The sequence below is a fragment of the Taudactylus pleione genome, unplaced genomic scaffold, assembly GCF_031769625.1.
Source record: "Taudactylus pleione unplaced genomic scaffold, aTauple2 ptg000139l, whole genome shotgun sequence".
NCBI classification, from domain to species: domain Eukaryota; kingdom Metazoa; phylum Chordata; class Amphibia; order Anura; family Myobatrachidae; genus Taudactylus; species Taudactylus pleione.
In genome coordinates, this window is record NW_028284541.1 from 5,728,839 (window position 1) to 5,751,924 (window position 23,086).

Sequence of the window (23,086 nt, forward strand, 5' to 3'; positions counted from 1 at the left end):
ACTGGATATTCACTACCCTACCCATCCTGGGCCCTAAAATATGCAAAACTATACATCTGGTTTGGAGAATAGTCCCACGCTGATGGGAATGTAACCCTCCTGGTCGCATGTTTGTTGGCAGTAGCACGCCTGTTGGGTAAGATGGATTTTCTTAATGTCCTCATAGGAGTCATTGTACTGGTTTATCATCTAGAATAAAGGTGGGCAATTAGCGCCCCCCCCCCCCCCACACACACACACACACACCTATTGCCCAGCCCTGATCTAGAATAAAGACTGTTTTCCTTCAAATGAAAAAAAATTAAAATACATAGAATTTATAAAATATGTTGATTTCGGTGAATCTGTTTCTCATTACTTCTTTGCAGAGGGCACCGAGGAGGACATCCCCTGGCGCATCTTTTGGGTTCTCCGTGTTCAATTTAATGAATGCTATCATGGGAAGTGGCATCCTCGGCTTATCATTCGCCATGGCCAACACCGGAATAATTGGGTTTAGGTATATTTCTTTATGTAGCATATTTTAATTCATAATTATTTGTGAGCTATTGCTGTTTTAGTTTAGTTGTGATATGGTATTATGTTTATATGGCAAGCAGATATTTAATGACTTCTCTTTCTCTGGTTAATGGCTTGGTCACAGTAAGTGACAGATTCTCTGTAATTGTCACTGCAATGATTTATACTGAATGTCCCGGCATGTATTTGGCCTTTACTAGTCCTAGTGCAGTTCTCATTGGAGGAGATTCACTTAGCAGCGTGGGGATGTAGCGCCTGATTGCTCCCGTGGTAAGACTGCGACTAGCGGATTTCTGCTTACACTCTTCTGAGAGTACGAGCAGAGATCCACGTTAACTAGTGCCTCTGGGCTAGTCGCAAGCTTACCGCGTTACTATAAATATATAGTAAAAACTGGTACTTCATGCAGTATAATACACCAGATTTTGCACTGTAATGAATACGGGATCAGTATGATTTACCGATGGCTGCATGGCTGGCGGTTCAAATCCCGACAGCGGAAGCCCGGCAGTGAGATCCTGACAGGTAAGTATTTTTTTCTATTTACTAACCCAACCTCCCCCCCCCCCCCCCAGCCCTCCCTTAGGGGTGGCTAACCCTAACCTCACCCCAAGTGCCTAACCCCCCCCCTTCCCCACAGCCTAACGCCAAGTCTCCTGGGGGGGTGCCGAACCCTAACCTCCCTCCCCCCCAGGGGTGCCTAACCCTAACCCCCCCCCTTCACTGCAGCCTAACCCCAAGTCTCCTGGGGGGGTGCCTAACCCTAACCTCCCAGTGGGGTGCATAACCTTAAGTCCCCCCCCCCTGGGAGCCTCTAACCTAACCCTCTCCCCCTGCGGCTGTCCGTGCATGGCTTATCTTCGATCAGGTCTAATGACCGGCGTCGGGATTTCAACGCTGGTCATTAGACAGTTGCCGGGATTAAACAGTTGGGATGCCGATGGTCGGCATTTAAACCGTCGGCACTCCGACTGCATCCCAATTAATACACTATTGTCTTGGGAATGCGATATAATGTAACATATGTGTAATAGTAAAACACATGATGGTGAACCTACATATGATAGAGGATCGCCGTACACACAATCCGTGTCTAAAACTGGATGGGAAAGATTACTTTAGCATTGTGGGATGTAGCTTCTGGAACTATTCAGTTGACTACATGGGGCCCGGCACTTATCCCGGGAGATGCAGATTACCGTGACTAAGCCCAGGGTATTATACTGCATTCCCAGGACTATAGTGTATTTGTACAGTGCATGAACTACCAGTGTATATACTATATATTTATAAAGGTGCCCAGACCATGCACTGTAGTATTCATGTTGTCTGTAGGCTGTGTCTTCTCTATGGCCAAGGTCCCTGTTGTGGCTGGCCACACCCCTTATGCATGTGCCCCTATCACTGCATTCCCTGGGTGATCCCGTCATGCCCCAGTCTGACACTGAGCACCCCTCTCTGTAGGTGCGTTTGTCAGGAGACTCCCATTATTTATAGATGCCTGAACCTATGTAAATCTTGTGAGGCAGAAGTGCTAGTTTAGGTGCATACACATGGCATCACTAACCCATATAGTAAATCCTGTATTATCTGGCCTGGGAATGAGAAACACATTTCTTATTGTTGTATGATCATTTCCTTCTATTTGTTGTCTGACTTATGGTGCATACACACGGTCAGATGAACAATTGAACGATTTTACAAACGATTTGAACGATTTCAGCCTGTATTAAAATGAATGAAATCGACCAAATATGACTGCAAACGCATCAGATGTCAGACATAGTTATCTGACAATCGGGAACGCGCATCGTTCATCGTTTCTGGCTCACATGTCCGATTTTCTTTCAGATATGAACGATTGAATGATTTTTAAAATCGTTATCGTTCAGATCTGACAGAAAATCTGACCGTGTGTATGCACCATTACTGTGTACCAACCAGGCTTTTGTGGACATTGGCCCTGATTCAGAGCCGCTCGTAAGCGGCCGCTCGTTCGTTCTGACCGATGTTCGCACATCTGCGCATGCGTACGGATTTTAATACGCATGCGCGAACCAGTCAGTCCGGACGAAAATCGTTTGTTCGCTATATAGCGAATGCCTGCTATTTTGAGTGACAGAAGGAGGCGTATGTGGGTGGTAACAGGGGAAGGTGTTTGAGAACGGGAAGTGGAGATCCGAACGCAGGCGTGCTTAAAGGTCAAAACGGGCGTTTTAAGGTAGTGCATAATTACTACAGCAGCGTCATTGACCACGTCACTTGGTTTTTTTTTACTCCGAACTGCTCGCAAAATAGCGGTTGAAAAAACCAGCCACAAGAATAGCGAGCATTTCATACGCTGTTCGATGTACTCGATTAATCTAATAAATAGCGGACATGACGTATGGTGCGAGCGGCAAGGGGGCGTATTTTTCAAAATTACAACCGCAAGTTTTGCTCGCTCGTTCAGACTTAGAGGCATGAAAAGACCGCAATTAGCGAACAGTTCATTTGAATAGCCACCCCTTGTTTTAGAACGAGCGACCGCAAATAGCGAGTGGCTCTGAATGAGGGCCATTTTTTTCCTGTGTGTTACCTTGACTCCAGCCTGATTTATGAATCTGTGCGGCCTTCCCCTGATATTGGTGAGTTCCTGACTGTGACACTGTACAGCCTAGCCCTGACCATGGCGAGTTACTGACTGTGATACTGTGCTACCTGCAGCTGGCCATGGCGAGTTACTGTGTGATACTGTGTTACCTGCAGCTGGCCATGGCGAGTTACTGACTGTGATACTGTGTGCTACCTGCAGCTGGCCATGGCGAGTTACTGACTGTGATACTGTGTTACCTGCAGCTGGCCATGGCGAGTTACTGACTGTAACACTGTGTGCTACCTGCAGCTGGCCATGGCGAGTTACTGAATGTGACACTGTGCTACCTGCAGCTGGCCATGGCGAGCTACTGACTGTGACACTGTGCTACCTGCAGCTGGCCATGGCGAGCTACTGACTGTGACACTGTGCTACCTGCAGCTGGCCATGGCGAGTTACTGACTGTAACACTGTGTGCTACCTGCAGCTGGCCATGGCGAGCTACTGACTGTGATACTGTGCTACCTGCAGCTGACCATGGTGAGTTACTGACTGTGATACTGTGCTACCTGCAGCTGGCCATGGCGAGTTACTGACTGTGATACTGTGCTACCTGCAGCTGACCATGGTGAGTTACTGACTGTGATACTGTGCTACCTGCAGCTGACCATGGTGAGTTACTGACTGTGATACTGTGCTACCTGCAGCTGGCCATGGCGAGTTACTGACTGTGATACTGTGCTACCTGCAGCTGACCATGGTGAGTTACTGACTGTGATACTGTGCTACCTGCAGCTGGCCATGGTGAGCTACTGACTGTGATACTGTGCTACCTGCAGCTGACCATGGTGAGTTACTGACTGTGATACTGTGCTACCTGCAGCTGGCCATGGCGAGCTACTGACTGTGATACTGTGCTACCTGCAGCTGACCATGGCGAGTTACTGACTGTGATACTGTGCTACCTGCAGCTGGCCATGGCGAGTTACTGACTGTGATACTGTGTTACCTGCAGCTGGCCATGGCGAGTTACTGACTGTGATACTGTGCTACCTGCAGCTGGCCATGGCGAGTTACTGACTGTGACACTGTGCTACCTGCAGCTAGCCATGGCGAGTTACTGACTGTGATACTGTGTTACCTGCAGCTGGCCATGGCGAGTTCCTGACTGTGATACTGTGTGCTACCTGCAGCTGGCCATGGCGAGTTACTGATTGTGATACTGTGTTACCTGCAGCTGGCCATGGCGAGTTACTGACTGTAACACTGTGTGCTACCTGCAGCTGGCCATGGCGAGTTACTGAATGTGACACTGTGCTACCTGCAGCTGGCCATGGCGAGCTACTGACTGTGACACTGTGCTACCTGCAGCTGGCCATGGCGAGCTACTGACTGTAACACTGTGTGCTACCTGCAGCTGGCCATGGCGAGCTACTGACTGTGATACTGTGCTACCTGCAGCTGACCATGGTGAGTTACTGACTGTGATACTGTGCTACCTGCAGCTGGCCATGGCGAGTTACTGACTGTGATACTGTGCTACCTGCAGCTGACCATGGTGAGTTACTGACTGTGATACTGTGCTACCTGCAGCTGACCATGGTGAGTTACTGACTGTGATACTGTGCTACCTGCAGCTGGCCATGGCGAGTTACTGACTGTGATACTGTGCTACCTGCAGCTGACCATGGTGAGTTACTGACTGTGACACTGTGCTACCTGCAGCTTGCCATGGCGAGTTACTGACTGTGATACTGTGTTACCTGCAGCTGGCCATGGCGAGTTACTGACTGCGATACTGTGGGCCTGATTCAGAGCCGCTTGCAAAAAGCGAGTGCTCGCTCTGAATCAGGGTGGGGTCTTGTTTTTTTAAGTTGCAGCCTCCTGGCCGCTCGCATAGCTGTGGGTGACCACCCACAGCTTATGCGTGCAGCCAGGTGATGGTCGCGATGGTCAAGACCATCGCAACCATCGGGCTTGCGACGAGAGCCTTACGGTAGGGTCTCGTGGCCGCAAGCCCCAGTGGACTTCCTGCTCTAATAGAGCAAGAAGTCCACCTACTGACATCACGAGTGATGTCAGTAGGGCCGCCCACAAACGGCAGGTGTTCCTGCAGGAATTCCTCAGTTTGCCCAGCCACCCCCCCCCCCCCCCTCCCCGCCTTCCAAACGGGGCGAGCTGTCGATCAACATCGATAGCCGTCCCTTTTGGATGCGAGCGGCGGAGCGAGTGCTTTTTGCGCTCGCTCTGAGGCAGGCGCAGTTTCATAAAATAGAACCGGAGTCCAGTGCAGTGAGTGGTGATCACTAGCATACTGCATTTTGTTATTGTGCTTTATCTTTTACTTACATTTCCTGCACATGCTGTAATTCCATCTGTCCTATATAGAATCTAATTGTCATATTTTCACTTTCTGTTTCCAGAGTCCATTCTCCTGTCTCCACTCGGGTCTCTGCACATCGCTATCTACACCTGCAGACACTAACATTGCTCCTCTGTTTCTATGCCCTCCCTAAATGGCTGCTATTTATCAACCTCCTTTCTGTGGTCTTCTGTTCTCAGTGGCCATCTTGGTTTTCGGGATGGCTTCTGTCTTTCAGCGGTGACATTGGATGCTGTCAGAACCTATTTCAACCTATCTCCTTTTTATGTGTTCTTGCTTGATCCAAGGTGTGTGGCTATATTAAAGCTATACACAATTGTTTTTACTTCTTGTTATTGTCCATCTATCAACTGTACTGACCTCTTGATTGTACTATGGGCCTGATTCAGAGCCGCTCGTTCGTTCCGAGCGATGTTCGCACAACTGCGCATGCGTACGGATTGTAATACGCATGCGCGCACAAGTCAGTGCGGCCGAAAATCGTGTGCTCGCTAAATAGCGAGGGCCTGCTATTTTGAGTGACAAGAGTGAGGCGTATGTGGGTGGTAACAGGGGAAGGTGCTTGAAAACGGGGAGTGGTGATCCGAACGCAGGCGTGCCTAAAGGTCAAAACGGGCGTTTTAAGGGTGTGCATAATTACTAAAGCAGCGTCATCGACCACGTCACTTGGTTGTTTTATAGTCAGAACTGGAAAAATCAACCTCAAGAATAGCGAGCATTTCATACGCCGTCCGATGTACTCGATTAATCTAATAAATAGCGGACATGACGTATGATGCGAGTGGCCAGGGGGCGTTTTTTTCAAAATTACGTTCGCATGTTTTGTTCGCTCGTTCAGACATAGAGGCGTGAACAGACCGCAAAGAGCGAACGGTTAATTTAAATAGCCAGCCCCTTTTTTCTGAACGAGCGAGCGCAAATAGCGTCCGGCTCTGAATCAGGCCCTATGTCTGTTCTGTTGCTTTATGATTTTAGTTCTATCACATTATCGCTCTGTCCTTCTAGACTACTCTTCCATTGATCCCACTATTGTGACTGCTTCCCTGCCCAGCGTTGCCTGATCAAAGATCCAGATGGTCTTATAACATAGAAGATCCTTTTCTCGTCTCCATATTTCAGGGGATTTTCCAGTAGTACAGAGTACTAATTGCCCACATGATATTTTTTGTGTAAACATTGTATCAATTAAATGATTTAGAAAGACAATCCTACAGTATCCCCAAATTTCCAATATTTATCTATGTATTCAACACATGTAGTTGCCAGATTGAGACACTAATTATCACTGTTTTACGGGCTTAAGCTCTTTCCTTTTCATATTCAGCAGAATTGGCTAATTATGCTATTTTCAATCATTTATGACATTTGCATAAACAGTTGGTAGAATCAAGAATAATAAGAAAATATCATCAAAGTACATTTATAAGGAGCAACAAGTTCCGCAGTGCAGGACATCGAAGGAAACAACAGAATCAAGCAAGAGAGACATTGAAAGTACAAGTCATTGTAATGATATGACTATCTGGTGTAGAAGGGGAGCCAGAGTGGTGCAGCGACAAGAGAGAAAGATGAATGTTGCTGCAGTATGTAGGAAGGGGACACCAGTAGTGGGGAAGGCCAGCTCATGGCAGGTTACAGTAATCTATGCAGGAGATGATGAAGAAGTGAATTAGCATTTCGGCCACATTCTGTGACCAGAAGGGGTGTTTTTTTTCCTAGTGTTGCAAAGAAGACGTTCAGCAGGATAGAGTGAGGGACTGGAAGCCAGGGTGATGCCAAGGAGGCAGCAGGCTTGGCTACTGGGGAAACTGATTTGGTGGCACTGTATAAGGGGCACTACTACTGGGGGGCACTGTATAATGGCCACTACTACTGCAGGCACTGTATAAAGGGCACTACTGGAGGCACTGCTTAAGGGGCACTACTGGGAGCACTGCTTAAGGGGCACTAATGGGTAGCACTGCACAAGGGGCACTGCATAAGGGACACTACTGGGGCACTGCATAAGGGGCACTGCATAAAGGGAACTACTGGTGACACTGCATAAGGGGCACTGCTATTGTGGGGGCATTGCATAAGAGGCATTACTACTGGGGGCATTAAGGTGCATATGGAATGGAAAGGAATGTTCCCAGAGTTACAAGAAATGGTGGTGTCATGTTGACACGCCCCCATTTTTTAGTGACCACACCCCTTGTGACATGTGGCCACACCCACCTTTTGGCACGAGTTGGGGGGGGAGAGGGCTCCTTTTTTCATCTTGTCCTGGGCTCCAAAGACCCTAGTTATGCCACTGTTCTGTATGATTCTGCTAACAACCATGTCACACTTTTATGGTCCTGGATGGTCTCCCCACTTTCTCATGAGCTTCTCCCAAGTCACATGTTCTAGAAAATTGGCACACACTTGCTGCGAGTAGCACGAATAGGCATCTTTCTCCATTGTGTCGTTGGACAATTTCCTCACCGGAGGGCCACTTAGGTTCAAGACCATTCCTCTTACTGCGTCTGTGGGAGGTTTACATTCAGAGTCTATTTCTGTTTGTCATTCATTCTGTATCATGTGACTTGTGAACTAATCAGCTAATATGCCAGGAGAATGACTCATGACAATTTAGTTCAATCAGTTCCATGCAGTGCATATGTCTGATTGCAACAGACATATTCCCTGTGTGACTCATGAGGAATGTATGAGAGAGCTGAATAGCAGTGCAGCTGCAGTAGCACCTACAACCTAGTAGCATATTTATCACAGCTGGATGGGGGCGAGGGGGCCACGAGTTTGTTCCGCTGGACTGACAGGACAGTGATTTTATCACAAAAAGCGTGAGAGGCATGAACACACGCACAGACACAGATACTCTCACTCGCACATGGGCTGTGTATAGGCAGATTAGGATTATTAGATCTGTATTTGCTGGGCTGTGTTGTGGTTTTTGCTCTCTTTTTCCAGCTTCAAGAACTAAAAGGCAAGTGGGAGTGAGACAGTGAGTGAGGCTGTTGTAGCTGTCATTCTCTGTCTCACTGTGTCTATTGCAGGCCTTACATCTAAATGCTGATTCCCCGCTCCGCTGATCGGTGGACTACAATGATCAACGATTTGTCAGCAAAAAACAACATGTTAACAATCCCTCTGCTTGCCGATTATATTATGTTATTAGTATACTACCCATCACTAGTGTAACGGGCTCTCTGGCGGGATGCTCTGCAGGGAGCTGCCATTCTCCATTATTATATAGATAAAGAACAATACAAAGTGATCTCACATGTTACCTGTGTTTGTCAAGTCTCTCTTGGCATCATGATGATAATAGAGTGTTCAGTATAATGCTGAATAGGTAGTATCCACTCTAATAACACTGACTTAGATTTTGTGCTTCAGTTTAATAAATTAATCATTGCAAAAAGGGTGTCTGCAACTATAATGGAAGAGGAAGTTGGTCAGCAGTTTGTGTGTGACATTTTCCATAACTTTGTGAGTTGCTCTTTCATAAATCCTACTGTCAATCAATTCCTCACACACACTGTCCTATTGTCCATCCCTCACACACACTATGTCCTATTGTCCATCCCTCACACACACTATGTCCTATTGTCCATCCCTCACACACACTATGTCCTATTGTCCATCCCTCACACACACTATGTCCTATTGTCCATCCCTCACACACACTATGTCCTATTGTCCATCCCTCACACACACTATGTCCTATTGTCCATCCCTCACACATACTATGTCCTATTGTCCATCCCTCACACACACTATGTCCTACTGTCCATCCCTCACACACACTGTCCTACTGTCCATCCCTCACACACACACTGTCCTACTGTCCATCCCTCACACACACACTGTCCTACTGTCCATCCCTCACACACACACTGTCCTACTGTCCATCCCTCACACACACTCTGTCCTACTGTCCATCCCTCACACACACTCTGTCCTACTGTCCATCCCTCACACACACACTCTGTCCTACTGTCCATCCCTCACACACACTCTGTCCTACTGTCCATCCCTCACACACACTCTGTCCTACTGTCCATCCCTCACACAAACTATGTCCTACTGTCCATCCCTCACACAAACTATGTCCTACTGTCCATCCCTCACACACACTATGGACCTCATTCAGAGACGGTCGGAGGATGCAAGCGGTCGCTCAGAAACTGGGCGACCACTTGCATCCTGACCGCCCGCCTCTGTTGCGGTCGTTAGGCTGTGGGTTTACACCCACAGCTCTAACGACCGCTCGGGTGATGGTCGTTATGGTCAGAGACCATCGCGACCATCGGGGCTTACGACGAGACCCTAGGGTAGGGTCTCACTTGTCGTAAGCCCCGGAGAGCTTCTGGCTCTGTCAGAGCCGGAAGCTCTCCACTGACATCACTAGTGATGTCAGTGGGGCCCTCCCCCAAACGGCAGGCGTTCCCATGGGAACGCCTCCGTTTGGGCTGCCACCCCCCCGGCCTGTCTTCCAAACGGGGCGAGCTGTCAATCAACATTGACAGCTCGCCCCCTTTGGAAAGACACCCCCTACGACCAGCGCTGTCGGTCGTAGCGGGCTCACTCATGCGCACGAGGGAGCCGGCTCCCTCGTGCGCATGCGCACTGGGCAAACATCAAGGCGGCCGTGCAGTCGTAGACCGTACGGCCGCCTCTGAATAAGGTCCTATGTCCTACTGTCCATCCCTCACACACACTGTCCTACTGTCCATCCCTCACACACACTGTCCTACTGTCCATCCCTTACACAAACTATGTCCTACTGTCCATCCCTCACATAAACTATGCATAAATGTTCTTTGAGTTTCGCTGCACTGTTTTAGTCTTCTCGCTTCAAAAATGTCTGTTTTCATCATGATGGTTTGTTTAATGACTAAATTAACAAGCTTTAATAAAAAAAAATAAAAAAATAAAAAATGCTGATTTGTTTTCCTATTTATCCTTTAGTGTCCTGCTGTTAATAGTCGCACTTCTGGCTGCTTACTCTATACACCTCTTGCTTCGATTATGCATTCAGACCGGTAAGTTGATTAGAATCTCACTTAGTATATGAAGAATGTAGCTTAGTATAAAGTATGAAACTCTTTAAGGAGCATTTAATGCCGATGTCACATAGATGCTCTAACCTGCTCCAAGCAAAGGATATGGGGCTGATTCAGAGCTGATATTTTTTTTCCTATTGCTCATGCATCCCAATGATCTAAGCTAGAGCCGCGTACACACTAGACGATATGGACCATAACGATATAGTTATTGTTCATCGCGTTCAATCTCGTCCAGTGCGTATGCAGTGAACGACAAACGATGCGTGCTCCCGCAAGTCGTTAAAGATATCTTTACAGCTCGGATGCAGGGTCTGGAAATTATAGTGGGTGTGTGTCCCTAGGAGGTAAAGGGGGTGGCTACTCAGAATGGCAGCCGGAACTGAGACTCTGGAGACATTTTTATTGCATACAGGATCGCAGATGCAAGCTGTGACACCCCCCGTAAATGGTCGCAACACCTCTGTGTTTTTTGCCGCCACTCCGCTTAACCTCCCACACACATTCCCTGTCAATCACACTGCGAGTAAAAAGTTGCTCCGAACGACTACGGTGATGGACCTTGATGCATGCGCAGTGTGACTTTTACGTATGCACGGTTTAGCCATAATCACTCAATCGCATTGTGTACATCTCTGAATCAGGCCCATAGTGGGACATTCACACTTATCAGACATGAGCATGGAAGCAGGTGTTGCCATGGTTACTACGTGACCTGTTCCTTATGTAGTCTCTATGGCATGCTCTTACTGTATATCTCCCCTTCCTGCTAAACTTGCCAAAACATTTGAATTTAATAGCAGGTCACGTACATATTTTTTTGCATGCTCCCATTAATATACTGTAATTTGTTTTTTGTGAAAGTTACTGTGTATATAACTTTCCTTTTTCACTTGTGCACTAGTAAAACCTATAAAGAACGGTTGTACAACACTACAAACTATAATCATTCACAAATGTGTATTTATTAATATAAGTGGGGAAAAAGTCGCTAATGAATTGTAATATTATTATTGGACTCTAATGGGGCAATGACCCATGGCAAGTTACCTGTGATATTGCCAAGTTGTAAAGTCACCGACACCTTGACTAACACGTTTGGACCAGAAAGTAGTATCTCCCTATCCGTGTCCAGAACTGTAATTCAACAACTGGTAGTTAAGAAAGTATCATGCGTTTCAATCTGTGGCTTAACCAGTGGCTAGAGACATCCAATTCATGGCTTAGCCAGTGGCTAGAGACATTCAGTTCGTGGCTTAGCCAGTGGCCAGAGACATTCAGTTCGTGGCTTAGCCAGTGGCCAGAGACATTCAGTTCGTGGCTTAGCCAGTTGCCGGAGACATCCAATTTGTGCCTTAGCCAGTAACTAGGGACAGTTTGTGGCCTAGCCAGTGGCCAGAGACATCCAGTTTGTGGCCTAGCCAGTGGCCAGAGACATCCAGTTTGTGGCCTAGCCAGTGGCCAGAGACATCCAGTTTGTGGCCTAGCCAGTGGCCAGAGACATCCAGTTTGTGGCCTAGCCAGTGGCCAGAGACATCCAGTTTGTGGCCTAGCCAGTGGCCAGAGACATCCAGTTTGTGGCCTAGCCAGTGGCCAGAGACATCCAGTTTGTGGCCTAGCCAGTGGCCAGAGACATCCAGTTTGTGGCCTAGCCAGTGGCCAGAGACATCCAGTTTGTGGCCTAGCCAGTGGCCAGAGACATCCAGTTTGTGGCCTAGCCAGTGGCCAGAGACATCCAGTTTGTGGCCTAGCCAGTGGCCAGAGACATCCAGTTTGTGGCCTAGCCAGTGGCCAGAGACATCCAGTTTGTGGCCTAGCCAGTGGCCAGAGACATCCAGTTTGTGGCCTAGCCAGTGGCCAGAGACATCCAGTTTGTGGCCTAGCCAGTGGCCAGAGACATCCAGTTTGTGGCCTAGCCAGTGGCCAGAGACATCCAGTTTGTGGCCTAGCCAGTGGCCAGAGACATCCAGTTTGTGGCCTAGCCAGTGGCCAGAGACATCCAGTTTGTGGCCTAGCCAGTGGCCAGAGACATCCAGTTTGTGGCCTAGCCAGTGGCCAGAGACATCCAGTTTGTGGCCTAGCCAGTGGCCAGAGACATCCAGTTTGTGGCCTAGCCAGTGGCCAGAGACATCCAGTTTGTGGCCTAGCCAGTGGCCAGAGACATCCAGTTTGTGGCCTAGCCAGTGGCCAGAGACATCCAGTTTGTGGCCTAGCCAGTGGCCAGAGACATCCAGTTTGTGGCCTAGCCAGTGGCCAGAGACATCCAGTTTGTGGCCTAGCCAGTGGCCAGAGACATCCAGTTTGTGGCCTAGCCAGTGGCCAGAGACATCCAGTTTGTGGCCTAGCCAGTGGCCAGAGACATCCAGTTTGTGGCCTAGCCAGTGGCCAGAGACATCCAGTTTGTGGCCTAGCCAGTGGCCAGAGACATCCAGTTTGTGGCCTAGCCAGTGGCCAGAGACATCCAGTTTGTGGCCTAGCCAGTGGCCAGAGACATCCAGTTTGTGGCCTAGCCAGTGGCCAGAGACATCCAGTTTGTGGCCTAGCCAGTGGCCAGAGACATCCAGTTTGTGGCCTAGCCAGTGGCCAGAGACATCCAGTTTGTGGCCTAGCCAGTGGCCAGAGACATCCAGTTTGTGGCCTAGCCAGTGGCCAGAGACATCCAGTTTGTGGCCTAGCCAGTGGCCAGAGACATCCAGTTTGTGGCCTAGCCAGTGGCCAGAGACATCCAGTTTGTGGCCTAGCCAGTGGCCAGAGACATCCAGTTTGTGGCCTAGCCAGTGGCCAGAGACATCCAGTTTGTGGCCTAGCCAGTGGCCAGAGACATCCAGTTTGTGGCCTAGCCAGTGGCCAGAGACATCCAGTTTGTGGCCTAGCCAGTGGCCAGAGACATCCAGTTTGTGGCCTAGCCAGTGGCCAGAGACATCCAGTTTGTGGCCTAGCCAGTGGCCAGAGACATCCAGTTTGTGGCCTAGCCAGTGGCCAGAGACATCCAGTTTGTGGCCTAGCCAGTGGCCAGAGACATCCAGTTTGTGGCCTAGCCAGTGGCCAGAGACATCCAGTTTGTGGCCTAGCCAGTGGCCAGAGACATCCAGTTTGTGGCCTAGCCAGTGGCCAGAGACATCCAGTTTGTGGCCTAGCCAGTGGCCAGAGACATCCAGTTTGTGGCCTAGCCAGTGGCCAGAGACATCCAGTTTGTGGCCTAGCCAGTGGCCAGAGACATCCAGTTTGTGGCCTAGCCAGTGGCCAGAGACATCCAGTTTGTGGCCTAGCCAGTGGCCAGAGACATCCAGTTTGTGGCCTAGCCAGTGGCCAGAGACATCCAGTTTGTGGCCTAGCCAGTGGCCAGAGACATCCAGTTTGTGGCCTAGCCAGTGGCCAGAGACATCCAGTTTGTGGCCTAGCCAGTGGCCAGAGACATCCAGTTTGTGGCCTAGCCAGTGGCCAGAGACATCCAGTTTGTGGCCTAGCCAGTGGCCAGAGACATCCAGTTTGTGGCCTAGCCAGTGGCCAGAGACATCCAGTTTGTGGCCTAGCCAGTGGCCAGAGACATCCAGTTTGTGGCCTAGCCAGTGGCCAGAGACATCCAGTTTGTGGCCTAGCCAGTGGCCAGAGACATCCAGTTTGTGGCCTAGCCAGTGGCCAGAGACATCCAGTTTGTGGCCTAGCCAGTGGCCAGAGACATCCAGTTTGTGGCCTAGCCAGTGGCCAGAGACATCCAGTTTGTGGCCTAGCCAGTGGCCAGAGACATCCAGTTTGTGGCCTAGCCAGTGGCCAGAGACATCCAGTTTGTGGCCTAGCCAGTGGCCAGAGACATCCAGTTTGTGGCCTAGCCAGTGGCCAGAGACATCCAGTTTGTGGCCTAGCCAGTGGCCAGAGACATCCAGTTTGTGGCCTAGCCAGTGGCCAGAGACATCCAGTTTGTGGCCTAGCCAGTGGCCAGAGACATCCAGTTTGTGGCCTAGCCAGTGGCCAGAGACATCCAGTTTGTGGCCTAGCCAGTGGCCAGAGACATCCAGTTTGTGGCCTAGCCAGTGGCCAGAGACATCCAGTTTGTGGCCTAGCCAGTGGCCAGAGACATCCAGTTTGTGGCCTAGCCAGTGGCCAGAGACATCCAGTTTGTGGCCTAGCCAGTGGCCAGAAAAGTCTAATGTTTGTAGTTATTACATCCTCCCTCCTGAATGGATTCCTTATGCAGATACGGGATCCATTCAACGGAATCGGTATGAAATACAGACTGTTTCATGGCCTACGGTTCGTTTCCCGGCAGCGCCTGGCCGCCAAAAGCAGAGTTCCTGGCAGCGGAAGACCAACAGCGCTGGAAATCCCGATCGTCGCTAAGGTAAGTATAAACTAACCTAACCCCCTAACCCTCCTTAGTGGTGCCTAACCCTAACCTCCCCCCCAAGTGCCTAACCCTAACCACCCCCCCTTCCCCTAGCCTAAACCTAAGTCCCCCGGGGGGTGTCTAACCCTAAGCCCCCCCCGGGGGTGCCTAACCCTCCCTCCCCCTAGCCTAACCCTAACCCTCTCGGGGGGGTGCCTAACCCTAAGTCCCCCCTCAGGTGCCCTAAACCTAACCTTTCCCCCCCGTGCGGCTGTCCGCTCGTTCACAGGAGAGGAAACCGTTCATGTCAGCCTGCCAAGTGGCACCAGAAATCATTGCTAAAACATTTAGAATAGGTGCAAACAGGTGACTTTAATCTACCTGCATAATGTATTTTTCCTTCCTGGTAAATAAAAGGCAGGTGCCTGCACACCAGAGCTACGGTCTGTATAGGTGGATACTTGTACATAATTCTCATCTCACTGGTCTCTTCTCCATGTACCAGCCAAAAACTGGAACGCGGCATGGGCAGATAAAATTGCATGTATTCATTTTTAGGGTACTGACCACTACAATATTCCTATTCTCCTTTTGTAATAACAGACCGACAAAGCAGTATCCTCCCCTCTCCACCTACAGCATTATTTGTCTGAGTGTGGTGACATCACAGGCTCCTACAATCTATTGTACGCTGACATTGCATATTCTATGTGCATGACATTTAGCAGGGAAGTGACACAGGGGCTGAGATGTAGGCTGTCAGATCAATCTGGCCAGAGGTCACTAGTAAACTTCCTCCTCCCCTCATTTGCTTTGTCATTGCCTACGCTTACTCTTTAGTATTGAAGTTACTCATCTTGTTTTTCTTGTTATTTATGTGTCTAATGGAATTCTTAAAAAATGGTTGTATTATATTAGTGTTTCCATCCTGTGCTTTAACTTGGTTACAGAGCAGAAGCATTGTCTTTGTGCTAATGCCTCCCAAAATCCTCCTGACAGTCTTACCGATATGTAATAATCTTTTAGCAGTACAACCCCTTTTGTGTGTGTGGTACAAAGGGCAGGGAATCAGTCGGACCTGATTGGTATGTGGGATGACATCACTTGGCGTGAGTCTTTCAAAAATGACTGAACAGGCAAAAAGGTTACAGAAAACAAATGTTATGTCTAGAATATGCTTTGCCCTGTATTAAGCAAGACCAGGTTATGGTTTGTGATTTGGCTTTAAGTGCAGAGAGACCTGACGTGACATCACAGCTTCTGTGTTTTAGTTAGATGCCAGAAAACAAAAAATCCATCATGATGGGTTTTTTTTTTTTTTTTTTACTTTTTGGATAGAGTATTAGATGAGCTAATACTATATTATGAATATAACAATGTGTACTTTGTAGCCGTCAAATCACTTAAAACATTTCCTTCTGTCTACAGCTGTGACATCCTACGAGGACCTTGGTCTCTTTGCTTTTGGTTCCGTTGGAAAGGTATTATTATTTTTATTATTATTATTATTTGTATTATTATTAGTATTACATTTTTTTTTTCTTATGTTGGTCTTAAACTCCATTTTATTTGACAAAAACAGATGTAAATTCTAGTTAGACTATTTCACATCACAAAAACAAATACACAATTGTTCTCTACATTTATATTGATGATTCCAAATATTTGCTAAAGTAGAACATATATTATAATGTTATTTCCAGTAAGAACCACAGTAACCACATGTAATTTGTGCTCTGAGAATGCATGATCATTTGTGTTACACTGTAGAGGAAATAACCACAGTCATTTATTTGCAGTTATTGCCATCAGCCTTCCAGTTTAGCCAGACTTAATTACTCATTTCTCATATTACATATTATTTGTTATTTTCTGTACAGATCCTTGTGGCAAGCACAATCCTCATACAGAACATTGGAGGTAAGAGCTTCAGCTATAATCAGTTTTTAGAAAAATGGACTTCTGGAGCCTCTTGATCAGTGGGATCCCTGATGAAAGCCTGCTTATACAAGGGAGGTACATTCTGCAGAGTGGGATCCCTGATGAAAGCCTGCTTATACAAGGGAGGTACATTCTGCTGAGTGGGATCCCTGATGAAAGCCTACTTATACAAGGGAGGTACATTCTGCAGAGTGGGATCCTTGATGAAAGCCTGCTTATACAAGGGAGGTACATTCTGCAGAGTGGGATCCCTGATGAAAGCCTGCTTATACAAGGGAGGTACATTCTGCAGAGTGGGATCCCCGATGAAAGCCTGCTTATACAAGGGAGGTACATTCTGCAGAGTGGGATCCCTGATGAAAGCCTGCTTATACAAGGGAGGTACATTCTGCAGAGTGGGATCCCTGATGAAAGCCTGCTTATACAAGGGAGGTACATTCTGCAGAGTGGGATCCCTGATGAAAGCCTGCTTATACAAGGGAGGTACATTCTGCAGAGTGGGATCCCCGATGAAAGCCTGCTTATACAAGGGACGTACATTCTGCACAGTGGGATCCCTGATGAAAGCCTGCTTATACAAGGGAGGTACATTCTGCAGAGTGGGATGCACAATCTTAGGTCTTTCCTCTTGCCATGTTATAATCGTTCAACCAGCCAACACTATGACCTGTATCGGCCTGTTGGAAGACATAATGACGAGGCAGGAAGTGGGCTTAATATGCTGCTGTTTAAAAGGGGGTGGACCTGAGGAACAAAATGGATTCCGTGACACAGTAGAAATTTGAAGCAATGGCAAAGAGCCCAACCAACCCCCTGTTAAACCTCAATGCAGTATAATACAAATGTTGCCTTTTGCCATAGTTAACTAGTGTATCAATATGGTACTTTAGAATTACATATAAGTCGCAGCCAAAGCATAGACACTTATTAGCGCTCATCTGATATCTCAGTCGAGGTCTCCTCTGTGTCCCAATGTATATGAGCCTCTCTTTGTATTGCCCATCGGGAGCACAATATCTAAATAGACCTTGATCTACTTGTATTGCGGAAATCCACCTGGCGCGTTTCATTTCTCACAATTGATGAAGTCCTTTTCCAACCATTTGTATTCTTACTCAGAAAAGGCACAAAGACAGAATAGGGAGTTAGCTTGAGTGCCGGGCTTTGTGGATTACATATACTCAGAATTAATATAAGATCTGTTATTGGAACTTATCCACCACTGACAGATACATTATTTCAGTTCCAGTGTTCTACTAACTTATTCCTTCCTATTTATTTCTCATTCGTTCTGCAATTCCACACATAAAATTATACTGATAATATTTAAATTATACTGATATTTAAAATTAAATTATACTGGTATTATTCTGTTATACTGATATTATTAAAATTATATGGATATTATTTAAAATATTATTTAAAATTTAATTTTGTTCTAATATCTGATTGTTCACCTCTTTGTTTTGCTTAGATGGTAACCTTTACAAACATTACTTTTAGAAGCACAATTTTAACACAAATCAAACTGTAATTAGCTTTTATCTTTGTAGCACAAGTAACTACTTGGTTACAATAGTTTGGTGCACAGCTTGCGTCAACATTAAAATAAAATGTAAAGTTGTGACTTTAGCTTCCATGTAAATCTACGGAAACACATTTCCGCGGATATATTTTGAGTTACACGAATAGTGCCCTTCGCAAAAATGCGTCCGTCATCCACGTGGAAACGTGTTCTGCAGCAGCGGGTTGAGCGCGTTTTCAAGACACATGTACTGCAAGTCAAAATCTGACGCCTATCTAAGGCGCAAGCTGTTACTATACTGAACTGAGACCATGCATAAGATACAGTCAAAATGCACGCAAGTTACATAAGCGCAAATTCAACATTTTATGCAAATCAAGTTTTTACATGGAACAAATGGATTTGTGCTTATCTCTAATTGAGGCCCTTTTGCAATGTTTGTTAATTAATCTTAGAGATGTTTATGTTTGAGCTATTAATATTAATAATAAATTAAATATAGATATAACATTTCCCAATTTAATTTAATTGGGAAACTTTTTTTTTGTTCTCTAAAACTATGTTCTTTTCGCGATCCTGTATGTGTTCCATTAAACGTCTCCTTTTAGATTAATTTGTGAAATTCTGAGGCTCTAAATGCAAACTCAGTAGACCATGTAATTCTTTTTATGAACATTTTCAAGCGAAAATGAAGCCAACACCTTTACGGCTGGCTAGCCCAAGTTTTAGTTACTGGCTCCCTTTTAGACGGAAACAGAACAAGTCAAGCCCCCAGACTGAACCATTCCATTAGTTACACTTTATAAACGCATGTTCTGAAACTCATTGTTTACAGTGGTTTCTCAGCACTATCCTCAGAAAACCTTAGATCGTGTCTTGGGTATAGCCACCCAATATTCCATTCATACATAAGCTACTTTAACTAGAATCATGTGTGTCTGAAAAAGGCAAGTCCCAGTAATCTGGGTGGTAAAGGTCTGACAAGGATAGTTGCAGTTTTACATTACAGTGGCAACGTTAGTAGACTTTTCCCTTCCACCTGATATGCTTAATATTATAGTTTTCTACAGTGGAGACAAGCCCGTATGCAAGCGAATGATCAGTGGACTAGGGACCAATGATTGAGCCAATGTTCATGATACTGCATTCTATGGGAAGTAGTCGTTTGGTCGACAGTAATGCTGTCAACAGTCAAAATGTTGACAGCATTATGTTGACTGGAAAATGCCAACACGGTTATAATGTTATTTAAAGCATTTTAACCGTTTAGATTTAATAACTTTAAATGTGATGCTTTTACGATCATGTTTTAAGTTATAACGCCGACACAGTTACAATGCTTTTTATAGCACTACTACTGTGTTGGCATTCTCCCGTCGACATAGGGCCTGATGGAGTTGGACGCTATTCCATGGTTCACGCAGTTGAGCGATTATTGGCGGCTTGCGCATGCATCACAGCCGCATTGCGCACCCGCTGTGAATGAATCGCGCTCGCTTTGAGGATTTACTCGCAATTGATTGACGGGAAGAGACCGTCTTGTGGGTGGTTACAGGGAGTTCTGACCAAAACGCGGGCACGTCGGGGCTGTTTCCTGGGCGTGTATTAGCCAGCGTCTGCGTACGCAGAGAACAAAGCTCCTGTGTCTCGGGTACCCCAACCATTCTGAGTGCCGGGCTTAGACAGTCGGGAAGCTGGTGGTCGGCATTTTCACCGTCTGCTTCCTGACTGCATCCCACGCCGGGGATCGGTATGAAATACCGCAGTGTCCAGTTCATTAGTCACCTTAGTCCTGATAGCAGTGCCACCAGTCGTACTTAGTGGAACGTCACTGACTGCTGCTAGTGTGTTCTGCCAATGGGCAACTCCAGTAATGAAGTGCACAGATGTGGCGAAATGAGAGTTTGTATGTACTTAACCCTTTCTGTCCTTATGCCTTACTGAAGATTTAAAGGAAGATGAAGTTGAAAATAAAACGTTCTAATAAAAATGTTCTTAGTGTTATATGACTAGATGTTGGTTCATTAACAAAAGCAAAGGGGTGTCTGCTTTGGCTCTGAATAGAGAGTTACGGCCACTATCCCTTAAATGATCATCGAGCTCTTGCAAACTGTACTAGTCTGTAGACCTCCTTTATGATACTCCATGGATGCGATTGTAAAATGCGTTATGGAGCATACACACTGTCAGATTTGTCAGATGTGTCAAATGAACGATCTGAACGATTTGACCAACGATTTGAACTATGAATTTTTGACTGCATTAAAATGAATGGCATCGTCCAAATCTGACTGCAAACACATCAGGTGTCAGATATCGTTATCTGACCAACGGGAATGCGCATCGTTCATCGTTCAAACATGTCGGATAGGTCAGATTTTCCTTCAGCTATGAACGATTGAACGATTTTTTAAATTATCTTCTCCTCTGCTAGACATTACTATCGATCTCTGAACAACCATGAGCCGTATTCAGTTTGAGCCGAGCCGCATTAAGTTAACGCGGCCTGGACTTAACGCCGACTTTGCCTGTTTTGTAGGCGTTAAAGTATCGCGCGTGTGCCCGCTTTACCCCGTATTCAATTTCAAAGTACGCGCAAACGGGACCCGGCGATACTGTAACAAGTGGAAAGTACTGTAATTTGTGGGGAAATCAGCCTGTCACCCCCCAAATGATGCTCTGACATGGGGGTTCACTATGGTACCCCCCGATATGGCTTACTGAAGGTATTTGGTGTTTTTAAATGGGCTCAATAGCTACTAAATAGCGTTTTTCTATACCTGATGCAGAATAGTATTTAGGAGTATTTTTTCCCAAAAATAACTTATCCCAGCAAATTTGGGGTACTTGAAAATGGGGGTCAGCATATTTAAAGTTGAAAAAGTGACGTTGAAAAATCCACCTGCCGCAAACACCTGCAACCCATAAAACACTTTGGGTATACTTGGGGAACCCCCCCCAGAGTCAAATTCACTAGTTTTTAACTTTGTACCCCAACATTTTTTTTTTTTTTTTGCCCCCTTTTTCAAAGTCAATTTTTGGGGTGTCCTTAAGTTTTTTATTTATTTATTTTTTTTATACAGATTACCTTTGGGGGACTGTGTGAAGGCTGTCCGGGGGTTCCCGCAACGTTGCACCCCAAAACCCCAATTCTGCACTTTTTTCCGCCTCCCATTAATAGGCGATACTTTACAGCCTATTACATTGCATTGACTTTCCGCCTAGGCGGAAAGTCTTTCAAATTGAATACAGGGTAAAATCAAAACAGGCGATAATGACGTCATCGGTGGTAACTTAACGCGGATCCGAACTTAACGCTTTAAATTGAATACGGACCCATGCGTGTTAAAATTTGAAACCTACTTTGGTAGATGGGGCAATGCAATCCAAAGGTAATGCAGGAGATATTACGGATATATCTCCTGCTTACCTTTCAGTGCCGATGTGGCCCAATGTCCCCATACAGTATTATGGGGACCTACAGTCAGGTGCATAAATATTGGGTCTATGCGTTCCAGACTTCAGGCTGTAATTGCCTGCAAAGGATTTGCAACAAAGTATTAAAAAGTGAAAGTTAGATTTAAGATTGTTTAGTTTGTCCCATTACATTTGGCCCCTTAAAAAGTGGGAGGCACATATAGAAACAGTTGTAATTCCTACACCGTTGACCTGATTTGGATGTAATTACCCCCAAATTAAATCTGAAAGTCTGCAGTTAAAGCACATCTTGTTTGTTTCATTTCAAAGCCATTGTGGTGGTGAATAGAGGCCAAAATATGAAAATTCTGTCAATGTCCCAATATTTATGCACCTGACTGTTTATCCATCAAGCTCCGCAAATGCTACATTTTTGGTGCTCAACCGCGTTAATTGACACCAGCTTTATATGGCGACCATTCTTGTACCGCCGCTACTTCCTATGGGGAGGAGGTCCTGGTTGCGAAAAGGGATCCTAACGGATCCATCCACCCCCGTTCAAATCTCTCTGCAGTCTGTTGGGCAACACCGTATGCAGGTGTGAATCCAGTTCAGACTTCACTACTACGGAAGTAACGGTGATATGCATCGTGGGGAAAGACGGGTGTGCGATCCGCTGTCCCCGCACTGCAGCAGTGTTAAATTCTTCCAGGATTTTAGTATTCACTGCTGCTGCGAGTTGGATAGTAAATTCGCACTGAAGTGCTTAATGGAGAGACCCCTGTATCTCGCGTAAATGGCTGCAAAGTTTCACTAGTCTACATCGAGCTAAGCCAATGTGCTGTAAACAATGAGGTTCTGTGTCTCTGCCCACAATTCCATGGCACTTCTATTCCTTGGTTCTGTGTTGGAAAGATGGCAGCGTTATTTTGCTCCTATAGCTGCAATTATTCGCTACTTGTTCTTCTCCTTGTGGAAACTATGGGAATAGCAGCCACTGGTCAGGCAAATAATTAGTCACATTTGACAATCACATGTTTGAGCCACGCTTAGGCCGGGTACATGCTAGAACGATATCTTCACGATTTGTTGTTTCCAGGCAAATTGAAATGGCAAATCGTGAAGATCGTTCAGCAATTGTGCGCTACTGCGGGTCGTTTCCGATATCTTCTGGTTGGCCATGCTGCACGTTTACTCAGAAGATATTGTGCACAGTGCCATGCTGCATGGCATTGTACATTCCGCCGACGTACCACTGCGCCGTGCAGTGTGTACGCACTGTGCCATCTGTCGACCGCCAGATCGTCTGGGAACACATCGTTCTGATGTGTACCCGGCCTTAAGTTCTAAT

The 23,086-nt window shown here is 46.6% G+C and overlaps 1 protein-coding gene across 2 annotated transcripts in view; it reads left to right on the plus strand.

Moving 5' to 3' along the window:
* The window catches only part of SLC38A6 (solute carrier family 38 member 6), a 66,146-nt gene that overhangs the window by 16,121 nt on the left and 26,939 nt on the right, over window positions 1–23,086 (plus strand). Inside the window, exons 1-5 of one of the 2 annotated variants that reach the window (XM_088473735.1) lie at window positions 411–499; window positions 5,518–5,764; window positions 10,434–10,507; window positions 16,281–16,333; window positions 16,733–16,772. In XM_088473735.1, coding sequence (XP_088329861.1) covers window positions 5,598–5,764; window positions 10,434–10,507; window positions 16,281–16,333; window positions 16,733–16,772 — 334 coding nt within the window. In that variant the 5' untranslated portion in view covers window positions 411–499; window positions 5,518–5,597. Of the gene's footprint in view, window positions 1–368; window positions 500–5,517; window positions 5,765–10,433; window positions 10,508–16,280; window positions 16,334–16,732; window positions 16,773–23,086 lie in introns of those variants that run through there. The other variant, XM_088473734.1, reaches the window with a different exon arrangement.